At 44.7% G+C, this 11,536-nt stretch overlaps 1 protein-coding gene across 1 annotated transcript; it reads left to right on the top strand.

The window, feature by feature from the left end:
* Positions 1-78: 78 nt before the first annotated feature.
* On the top strand, positions 79-6,062 carry psmd14 (proteasome 26S subunit, non-ATPase 14). Its single transcript, XM_079997158.1, has 11 exons — positions 79-142; positions 581-639; positions 956-1,027; positions 1,148-1,267; positions 1,783-1,853; positions 3,582-3,732; positions 4,003-4,110; positions 4,355-4,429; positions 4,521-4,646; positions 5,412-5,474; positions 5,886-6,062. The coding sequence occupies exons 2-11, from the start codon at positions 592-594 to the stop codon at positions 5,982-5,984; spliced, it is 933 nt and encodes a 310-aa protein (XP_079853284.1). The 5' UTR covers positions 79-142; positions 581-591; the 3' UTR covers positions 5,985-6,062.
* Positions 6,063-11,536: the final 5,474 nt, after the last annotated feature.

Raw genomic sequence — 11,536 nt, 5'->3', positions numbered from 1 at the left:
GTCCAAGCGACGAAACTGCAGCCAAAGAGGGTCGAAAACGTCATTACCGTGCGACGGAAGTACGCCACAGCATTCCGGCTGATTCATTGCGCTAGCGCACAAGAAACCCGGAGTGGTGTCGCCGATATCTGGTTTCCTACACGTAAGTTGGAATTCTGTACAACTTTCCAGTCGATCAGCGGTTGAATAGTGAGACCGAAAGTGAGTGAGCGAGACGGAACATTTTTAAGTCACATGCTGTTGCTGCCTCTGTTTTGTTATTGTGGTGCCAGCTAGCTTCTATCAGCTAATGACTCAGTTAGCCGACGGTGCTAATGGCTTTCTCGACGCACGGCAACTTTCAAACTATTTGATTAAAAACAAACAAACCATAACAACAAGTACACTGTGGTAACAATTAATGTTCGTGTCTGAATTGTTTAAGTGACTTGAGTTGAGGTAATGTTCAGAAAGGCTAGAAGAGTTAGGTCACCACGGCGGCTTGCGTGCTAACCAATCCAATGGATGCATTCATGTGACGTCTGGTTTTCTTTGTTAGATTAGAAATTATAAACAACTCTCATTTGTTTATATCTCAAAGCATATTCCCAAATGGACCGGTTGCTTAGGCTTGGAGGCGGGATGCCTGGGCTCGGGCAGGTAAGTGGCCATGCTGTCTGATCAAAACTATTTAGTTGGATTAAAATAACTGTAAAGTAGTTATAACGGGGTAATCACAACATCTGTCTGATTTATTCCAGTTATGTGAAATCTGATAGATACCCCAATTATATCTATGTACACAATGATCTACTTGATTCTGCTTAGCTGAACACACAGCCTTCACACACACATGCAAGGCAGAAACATCAAACGGTTAAGCTGTAGCTCAGTTGAAGTTATCGTTTAATGGTGTAATTTAGTCCGTCAACAGCCGGCTGTCAACGTGACATTCTGCCTTTACTTTGACTCCAAGGGCCCTCCCACAGATGCACCTGCTGTGGACACGGCGGAACAGGTCTACATCTCATCATTGGCACTGCTCAAAGTAAGCACAATCCAGATGCGCTGCGAAAGAAAGGATAAATAATGCCAGAGCTCTTTCATTTATTATGTCATTTTAAATCCTTTGACATTGACTTTTATTTTATTTTATTTCATTTTTTAGATGCTGAAGCACGGGCGGGCCGGCGTGCCAATGGAGGTCATGGGTTTGATGTTGGGAGAGTTTGTTGATGACTACACAGTGCGAGTGATCGATGTTTTTGCCATGCCCCAGTCAGGAACCGTATGTATCTTTCTAATATAATACAGGTACTCTTCACTTAACGACCTACCTCTTTAAAGACTGTTCTTACGACCCAGTCGGTATTGTTCGCTGCGTATAATATCGCGGCGAGCGTGGTGTCTCAGCATCAAGCATCTCATCACGCATCACCATTGTCAGTCTCTTTCCTGCAGTCTGTCAGTTTTCAATACACTAGCATTCACAATGGCGACACCCCCTTACCGTGAAATAACACGGGTTCTCGCTGAAAGACCAATTCGCCTAACGACCTGGTCCTAGGAAAGGAACTTGGTCGTTAAGTGAGGAGTACCTATAATAAAGAAAATGATGTGAACTGAGGTGGTCCATCCCTGATAGACTTCTCTCTCTAATGTTTACAATGTGTTATTTTGAAAGCTAGTTCTGTAACAGTTTTTCTATTGACTTTGATGATTTACAAGTGTTGAGCTGTAAATCTGATCTTTTTTTTTTTTTAGCAATTATTGTTGGTTGATAATATTTCCCCTCCCATACAGGGTGTCAGTGTGGAGGCGGTGGACCCTGTGTTTCAGGCCAAGATGTTGGACATGCTGAAGCAAACTGGAAGGTGAGGTGGAGAATTGATAAATACACAGGGGGTGCTTGAATTTCGTCCTCAGAAATGTAATTACTGGAATACAATGAAAATAGCCCCATTTGTGCTGAAGTGCTGATGATGATTAAAAAAAGTAGTCGACATATTTGCAAGTCGTGCTGGTGCTCCTTGCTCCCAAATTTAGTTGCACTGTCACCAAAAATGGTCGCAAAATGCGACTAAATGGTCACAGTCTAGAGCCTTGAATCAAAATTTTTAATGCTCAAATTTAGTAGGAGGGGGCGTGGAACTACGCACGGTTCCGCAGCTCCAATCAGACCGATCTTTTCTCCAAACAAAGCGAATAAAAACTCTAGATAGATATAATTTACTCAGTTTCCTGCTGCAGATCGCTCCTGAAAAAATCTCGCCCGTGTTCTCACAGTCCATTGGCAAATGCCCCTCGACCAGGCTGGAATGTGCTCGTGCACCTCTGCCGATGCGGACTTGGCACACCGTTACCGGGAATATTTCTCTCTAATGTGTGTTCACTGTGCAAACTGGATGAACTTATATTGAACTTTATTGCTCATCACATGTGAATTGATTCACCATTGTTAGCCAAAACATTTATAATCAATTATTTATTCATAAAAAGAAAAACACAATCGAATGGCAATTTCACCATTCGAATAGTGAATTATTATTTTCATTTTTAATATTCAAATTCTATTTGAATTTTGTTCCTGCAGTACTAATTGGAGCTTTGGGAAATCACAGCACTGACTATCCAGATAACCCCCCCAGGAACACCCTGGCGAGAGAAATTCAAAACAGTATAAATAAATATAAAATACCTCTTACATTAGTGGATAAGGAAATACTTCTGTATGTTCTGTTTATGTCAAAAACCTGACATTTTATTTGTCACACTGACAAAACATGTAAGGAAGAGTCCATGCACAATACCCAATTTCCAAAAGTTTTATTTCCAAATTTTAGCAAATCTACAGGTTACGCAGCATCAGCACGCTTATGGGATGCATTTGGTTCTCTTTTTTTTTTATTATAATTTTATTTTTAATAAAATAGTTATTGTGTTGTTTTATTGTATGATACATGCTGATACAATATTGTTTTATTGAAATAGATATAACAAAATGATTTAGTCCTGGTTATGTCACCCCCCTTGAGTTACCCTATTTTTGACCCTGCAATTCTGATTGGTGTGCTCACATTTTTGAGGCTTATCGTTTTCACCTGGAGAAAGATGTGGTCTTGGAGTTTAGGTTCTGATGACTTGAGTTTATTATATAAAGAGCATTTGTTTGCTGAGTTAACATATAGTGAAATAAATGATTTATTTGGCCACTTTTGTGTAAGGTTTTGCATACTGTCTTTTGAATATTGAAACGGGTGGATGCAGGTGAATAGTGATTATGCTTATGGGAAATGCGTGTGTGTTTTTGGGAATGATGTAAGGGTGTGGATTTTTGTGGTACAGGAACCTTTTTTTAAATTTTTTTTTTTGTTTGTTTTTTAAGCAATTGAGAAAAATTGTTACAACATTTCCAGCGTTGCTTTCATGACAGATTATGCCAGGAAAATATAAATTTAATACAGAATGGTTAGAAATAGACACTAATATAAGTGTGTGTGTGTGTCTGAATGAACCCTGAATACATTGTAAAATGACCTTTGCTAATCGTGCTTTTTTTTTTTTTTGGGGTTTATTTTCTTATTTTCCTGCACACCTATCAGGCCTGAGATGGTGGTGGGCTGGTACCACAGTCACCCTGGCTTCGGCTGCTGGCTCTCTGGGGTGGACATCAACACGCAGCAGAGCTTCGAAGCCCTTTCGGAGCGTGCCGTGGCGGTGGTGGTGGATCCCATCCAGAGCGTGAAAGGAAAGGTGGGGATGTTCGGTGGCAGCAATTCGGAAAGCACAGATACCCACACTGGCATCTGGTCTGATACTCTACCATAATGCTTCAACACCTGAGCCCCATACCGAGGGAGCAGTTGCTTGACGAGCCATATCAGATCTCGACTGTTTGATAAATAAACACCTATGGTCTTCAAAATTGGTATATCTGGATCCAATGGCTGCATTTAGCCTATAACTGGTGATAACCACAAGATGAGCAATGTGTATGATTTTTGTCTTAACCCGCCGTACCAGGTTGTAATCGATGCCTTCAGATTGATCAACGCCAACATGATGGTTTTGGGCCACGAACCAAGACAGACCACGTCCAACCTGGGTCATCTGAACAAGCCTTCCATCCAGGTAACACGCTGCACATGGTGACACCACCTCAGTCGAATTACAAAAAAATGTAACAAATACTTGTTGTTGATGACTTGTTGTCTTGACTTGATGTTTGAGCCATTTCGACTCGTAAGAGTTGAATCCTGGATTGGAAGTGGCAGATTGGGCAGAACGGCTCTCCTCATTTGTTTCTGACTAAAATAGTGCAGTTCCACGGAACTCTTTTGTCTTTACCTAACCCGAGGAGTCTGGTGTTTTTTAGGCTCTCATACACGGGCTGAACAGGCACTACTACTCCATCACCATCAACTACAGGAAAAACGAACTAGAGCAGAAGGTTTGAGTCTTGCGTGCACACACCCACACGCCATTTGTTTTTGACGCCTGTTATTTCTATGGAGAGACTGTCCAACCTGTGAACCTCGTAGATGCTGCTGAACCTGCATAAGAAGAGCTGGATGGAGGGTCTCACCCTGCAGGACTACAGCGAGCACTGCAAGCTGAACGAGACCATCGTCAAGGAGATGCTGGAGCTGGCCAAGAACTACAATAAGGTGACACCTGCAGCCGACTTCCAGGGGCCTTATGCATGGGAGAAAATCTTGAAAATAATGGTCTTCGTACTCTGTTTGAGAACATATATAGTTTTTGCCCTAATTAAAGTAATTTGGCGCTTTTACCAACCCATAAATCTGTCAAATGTAAGAGATAGTCAAGAGAGCTCTCAAATAACTAGAATAAATCCCAAATAGTCTAGAATCACACAGGTAATTAATGTACACATAAATGTTATTATTTTGCATAATCACATTGAGCAATCATGACAAAATCATTGTTGTCTAAAGAAATTGAAAAGTTGACATTAGTGTGCCCAGTTAGCTAGGATGGCTAGAATGCAGAGGGCAACATTTCCCCATGGGGATCAATAAAGTGGATCTTCTTATTCTCTTAGCAACTCAGCAGCTTTGCGAGCGAGATTTGAGTCTTTGTTCTTTAGTGCCATTTAGGAGAACTGTTGGTGATAGCATAAAATCATTTTGAATATGACCAATGTCTTCAAAGAAGCGGGTCTGAGAACCCTTTCCTTTTATGTCTTTAGTTAATAGGTTTTCTTTTTGAATCCACAAAAATCCTGACAAAAATCCTGACAGAAGTCTTTAATCCAAGAATTAATTAGAATGAATAAGCTGTTATCAAGTCAGTTCCGCCATGATGACCGTTCGTTCGGTTCCCGCCCTTGGTCAATACAGTTTCATGAACTGATTTATGATGGAGTCTCAAAAGGAAAGCGTGAATATAAGGTGACCTTTCCACCACAGGCTGTTGAGGAGGAGGACAAAATGACTCCAGAGCAGTTGGCCATCAAGAACGTGGGAAAGCAGGTAGGGATGTCTTTTCATGAGTTCTGTCTTGCGTTTGATATTGCGGATGACGGAGTTATCCCTGTTGTGTAAGGGATTATTTATTATTTTCAGTAGGTTGCCACAGGAAATTGTTAAATAGCTTAAAAAAAAAACTTTGAGCATCACCATTTTGTTGAACCACCTGCCTATTGTGAGGTTTAACCCCCACACGGTGCATCTTTCTCCCACAACTGCACACATTGTTGTAGATGATCCTGCTCTACATGCATATGTTGCTATTTATTCAAGTATTTACATCTTTGGCCTCACAGTTTTAATCTAAAATATTAATACAACTGATAAAAATGAAGTGACTACTCGTGCATCATGGGTGTGTTGATGTTAATCTTTTGCCCTCTTTGCTCTGTTCCTCTTCCTTCATTGCGCCAGGATCCCAAGAGGCACTTGGAGGAGCATGTCGACGTCCTGATGACGTCCAACATTGTCCAGTGCCTTGCTGCCATGCTGGATACAGTAGTTTTCCAATGAGGTCTTGATGTGTATAACTGTTAATATTGAAACCCTTGTTTTCTTTTATATAAAATAAATGTGTGTATGAGATTATAACCCCTGTGTCTGGCTGTCGTCTCATAGGCATCAATAAGTGTTTTTGATTATGAAACTATGGAGGCAACTGAAATGAGTAGTGTTTATCTTCTGACCACTAGGTGATGCACTAAGTATCAGTTTGTAGGAGGAAAACAAACAAAATGACTGTTACCCCACCACCACCACCACCACCTTGTTTTAGAGGATCAGCTCTAAAAAAACACTGAAGAATATTTCCAGTTCTCTTGTCGTCAAACTTCCTCCTCTAATTAACTTGCAGTTGCTCTTGTGGCTCGGCGAACAGCGGGAATTATATCTTTCGTCGGCCAGTAACAAGTTGTTTTTATCCTCCACCATAACTTACAAAAGTTATATAAGAGAAGAATCTCTTCGTATTGGCTGCGTCCATGTGGTCATGCTGGTGCTTTTGCCCCAAGCCCGTGGTTCTTAAAAAGTTTGAGCTTTAACTCCAAACTCCATTGTTCCCTTTTCAAGGGAGAAATTGATAGATGTATTCAAGAGACTGACGCAGACTGTCTGACCTCTTCGACCTCTACCCGTCAGTCAAAAGTGCGTCTGTTTTTCCAGTCTACAGCCAGGGGACAAAACGAGATTTGTTTTTGGGGAAATAAAGAAGCGAAACAGGAATTGAAAGCGATAGATTTTTAACTGAGCCATTCAACGGATGTTCCAGCATAAATGTCCGAACGTTGTGTTGCGTTCTTCTGCGCTGCTCTGGGCCTGAATTCAACCTTTCTCTTGTGCTCCTCAGCAAGTCAGAGCATAAAGCTGTGGAGTGGAGAAGCTCATCTCTGTAAGTCCATAGTAAATGATTATTGCCGTTGATGATTTCTTTGGGAGGAGTGCATTACCGAGGAAACTTGGCACGCCCGGAAAAAAAAATCACAGCCTAAAACACGATGTGCTAACAGAACCGTTGACGAATCACTTCGATGCTCATACTTTAAACAGGACACTGCCGATCCCAGAACAAGCATCAAGAGAACATTTGGGAGGCGTCAACACAAACTCGATGATCTTATCCAACGGCGTGTTCTCCTCTTGGTAGGGGAGTCGAGTTCTAGCAGCTGGACCAGCGCCTAACAGCTTTTTTGCCATTAATCCATTTCAGTAAGAGTCTCGGTAATGGACTTGCAGGATCTCATTCTCAGCCAGAGAAACGGTTAGCATCGCAGTAACTCAAACGCACGCACCACATGGTCTTTCTCCAGCTCATCCAATATAAACCAACGGGACAAGCTGTTGGGAGAGACTTGGTCGCCTGCCAAAACATGAACCTCGAGGGTCTCCTTCGGGGGGTTATATAATGTTCCTTCTGGCCGTAACCTTTCCCGCTTGTGCTGATGGGAATGACCTTTTTCTTTTCTCCTCGACTGCATTGTTACAATTGTGAAATGGAACACATTCCCTTCGCTCCTTGGAGAAATGACATAGCGAGCCCGCAGCAAAGTTACAGTAAGTTCGCCACCCATCTGTCGGGTCCTCATGGAAATCATTTGGATCGTTTACGTGCAAAGTCTGCCGTTACTAAACGCTGCAGTTCATAGTTCACTGACTTGTTTAAGTCCCTGCTCCATCAAAACACAAAGAGACCTTTGCAGACTTGACCCCTCCTGGGAAATAAGTGGAGAGATAACAAAGCCGAGTGCGTCGTGCGCGCTCGTGGGATGCGTGCGCATCCTACATCGCAGAGGCATGGGAGGGCGGATGAAACAATGTTATCAGTTTGAACCTGTGCTCGCTCATTCTTTTTCTTCCCGTAAATGGGATTTAGTGCCGTGCTCTATCTTTCCCAGATGGATATGCATTAATTTGGTTCAGTTTTTATAGGGTTTTAGCATTTTGTGTGTGTGTGGGGGTGTGTGTGTGTGTGTGTCAAGTATGTCAAGTTCTAAGCAAATAAGGTTATCCAAAACGGCAGTATATAATACATCCAAGAATGTTCTGGGTTCGTGTGGAGTTTGCGTGTGGAGTTCTCCCCGTGTTGACGTGAGTTTGCTTCGGTTTCTTCCCATCGCAAATGACATGCACGCCGGGTTCATACCTCTGCCCGTTCCCTTGACCAAGGCCTTGGCCTCTAGGACTTGAGTCGGACCAGTCGGCGGAATTAAAAACAAAAAGGCTAAACGGCTAAAGGAAAGTGAAGACGCCGCAAATATGAAGACGTACATAAAGAGGAAGACTGGGTGAGACTGCACGGCCGGTGTCTCCCTTTTGACGTTCTCCAAATCCCTCACTTCAGCCAACGCCCTCTCCCCTTCCCGATGGCTCCGAGGCACCGTGACACAAGTGTGGTGCCTCTATTTTTTCGTGTTAATGTCCCAACCCTCACACGGTCCCTGCTCGGCCGTGTAGAAGCAACACATTGCTTCCGTAGAGCTGCGGCTGAGTGCACCACCCTGCGTGCAGCCCCGGTGGAGGAGGTCCAGAAGATTACATCGGAGACGCTCGCTGGGATGACTACATTCGTCCACTCAGACACCAAAACCCAGATGTTCTTGAACCGTGAAGAGCCATTGAAGGGGGGGAAAAAAACAAAAACAAAGATAGTTTGATTCGATCGATGAAATTTGTGTCTGTCTGCCTGTCTTTTCTGTGCCTCTCTGAGTCAAACCTTCCGTTGCTGAGGCAAGTCATTGTGAAACGCTCTGTTGTTTTCTTTGATATTCCTGACGGTGCGGAATCCAGGATGAATCGCTCTCTCTCGATGACGTCAAGTGTGTCTCCAAAAGCCTTCCGCACCAAAATGTTTTCAGAGTCTTTGTTTGCCCACTACTGGAGGCAGCATTTGCACAAACGTGTGTGTGTGTCTTTGAGGGACAGGGCGTCCTCTTCCAATGCAAGAGGAGTATCTCTTTATGTGGCTTTAACCCACTCAGGCCGAGATCTGCTGGATCTGCGTTTCTTTGTGGCCTCTCCTGGGCGGCGTGCGTTGCTTCTCTCCTCACTTCATTTTGCCTTTCCTCAGCGCGCGTTCAATCCGAGCGGTGCAGGTTAAAACGGAACGGCCGGGGCATTTTCACGTGTAACGCAATATTCTGTAGCAGGACAGCTGTGTTGTATCAGCTTGACGCCTGCCTCCCCGTGTGTGTATGTGCCTTGCCCTGATCAGTCAAAAAAGCCCCCAAGCACACAGGCCTTGACTCTCTCAGCCCGTCCACACAGCCAAGCGATAAACAGTTCTTGACTTTCCAACTAGTCATGTACCCCACCCGGAGTAAAGCAGACGATGGTACAACTCCAGTGTTTTCTGTCTATAAGTAATGTATACAAGTCGTGAAAAATGGTCCCTACTACTGGAAGGGAGAGGCACGGCAGCTGTGGCCTCAATGTACTTGGACGGCGGTTCGTGTTTGCACTATGGCTCAATCCAACCAGAGAGCCAAGAAGACGTCCGAACGCGGGGAGTTCAACTGATATTCCCCACAGCAGTGTTTCCCAACCTTCCTTCTGCCACGGCACACTTTTCCCAATGAAATAATCCCACGGCAAAAAGCACTGAATATGTTAGAAACATGTATAGCTGTGCTTATTCTGATGGCCCGCTGCTAGCGATGCAAGACTCGCGACGACTCTTTTAAACGACTCGGGAGTCGGGGGGGCCACTGCGATGAGAGCGGGTGTGTGGGCTTCAATTCACAAACTGACACACGAATAATCAACTCTCGTCCATCGGAAGTCACTGGAGGTCCTCCCTTGCTCAGCGTGCGTTAAACAAACTGAATCAAATGAGCCAAGAGTCAGAAAGAAAAGAAAGAAGAAACAGTCTTTAATTGTCACACGACACTCCACAACACATGCTTGATGGTGGCCGGTGAAATGGCTCCTCTGCTTTTGACCCATCCTGGCTTGTCCTTCCTCCGGGGGCACAGCCAGGAGCAGTGGGCAGCATACGTGGACGCGCCCGGGGACCAGGTGATAAGTGTCCATCGCTGGTCAGACGATGATGGGTGCATGTTTTTGGTGGGGGTCCTTACTGACGTGAGGTGGAGGAAACCCCATGTGAGCACGGGGAGAACATGCAAACTCCACACAGAAAGGCTCCTGTTTTTTTGGAAGATAACCCGCCGGAGCACGGTGCCAACAGCGCCCCAGGCGGGAATCGAACCCAGGACCTTCTTGCTGTGAGGCAGCAGTGCAATGCACTGCGCCACCGTGCCACAGAAAGTCGAATCAGTCGCTTTCCTGAGCGACTCGTCACAAACCCAATCTGAGAAAGAGACGAACCGTTCACCACTACAAAGTCGTCACTTTCAGAGTCAAACGTGGCTGGATGATCTTGATCTTGCGACACAAGAGTTGATTTCCATTACGCCCGGAGAGCGCTCACGGCACACCGGTGTGCTGCGGCACGGCGGGTGAAAATCGCGGCTCTACGGTTCGCGCCATCAGGTCCCGTTCGACAGGACCCAGAAAAACGGTGAATTTTCCGTTCGAGCAGCCACGCAGAAAGTCAAAGTGACATTTGTCAATGTGGGAAAGTTTTGGTTCACTCGTTCTCATGCCAAAAATAAAGTAGGAACAACACGAGAAGGAAAGGAGAGAGGGTGGGCTGTCCGTCTAACAGATGCTTTTGTTCTCTTGGTGTCATTCTGAGATGAGAGGAGCCGCTGGTATGTGAGACTTTAAACATTTTGCAGGGAGAGCACCGAGTGATTTGTGATGTTTATGCCCCATGAACTTCTCCTCCATTAGCAGAGGTGCCAGATCTCCTTTAGTCTCTCTCTTATCAGTCTGTCTCTCCTGCTGTGCCTGTGTTCGATTCCCAGTCTTCCCACAATAAATGGACACACTGGTCTAGAATATCTGTCAAGTTATGTTTATAATGTATACCGATCAGCCACAACATTAGTAACACTGACGGGTGAAGTGAATAACATTGCTCATCTTGTTCCAATGCCACCGGTCAAGGGGTGGGATATATTAGGCAGCAAACAGTCACTTCTTGAAGTTGATGTGTTGGAAGCAGGAAATATGGGTAAGCGTAAGGATCTGAGTGACTTTCACAAGGACCAAATTGCGATGGCTAGACGACTGGGTCAGACGTGGGGTGTTCCTGGTATGCAGTGGTTAGTACCTACCAAAAGTGGTCCAAGGAAGGACAACCGGTGAACCGTTGACGGGATCATGGGTGCCAAAGGCTCATTGATGTGTGTGGGGAGCAAAGTCTAGCCCTTCTTGTCCAACCCCACAGAAGAGCTACTGTAGCACAGATCGCTGAAAAAGTTAATGCTGCTATGATAGAAAGGTGTCAGAACACACAGTGCATCACAGCTTGCTGCGTATGGGGCTGCGTAGCTGCAGACGGGTCACAGTGTCCATGCTGACCCCTGTCCACCACCGAAAATGTCTACAAGAGGCACGTGAACAGAGAACTGGACAATGGAACAATGGAAGAAGGTGGCCTGGTCTGATTAATCCCCACCTCACAACTTCCAGGACTTAAAGGATCTGTTGCTAACGTCTTGGTG

This window comes from Zeus faber (assembly GCF_960531495.2).
Source record: "Zeus faber genome assembly, chromosome: 3".
Lineage (NCBI taxonomy): Eukaryota > Metazoa > Chordata > Actinopteri > Zeiformes > Zeidae > Zeus > Zeus faber.
The sequence above is the reverse complement of the archived record's forward strand: the minus strand, read 5'-3'. Positions and strand labels throughout refer to the sequence as shown.

Coding starts and splice junctions, on each gene's coding strand:
- psmd14 (XM_079997158.1), top strand. CDS start 592: ATGGACCGGTTGCTTAGGCTTGGAGGCGGGATGCCTGGGCTCGGGCAG. Junction 640..955: donor GGATGCCTGGGCTCGGGCAG/GTAAGTGGCCAT, acceptor TTTGACTCCAAG/GGCCCTCCCACAGATGCACC. Junction 1,854..3,581: donor ATGCTGAAGCAAACTGGAAG/GTGAGGTGGAGA, acceptor CACACCTATCAG/GCCTGAGATGGTGGTGGGCT.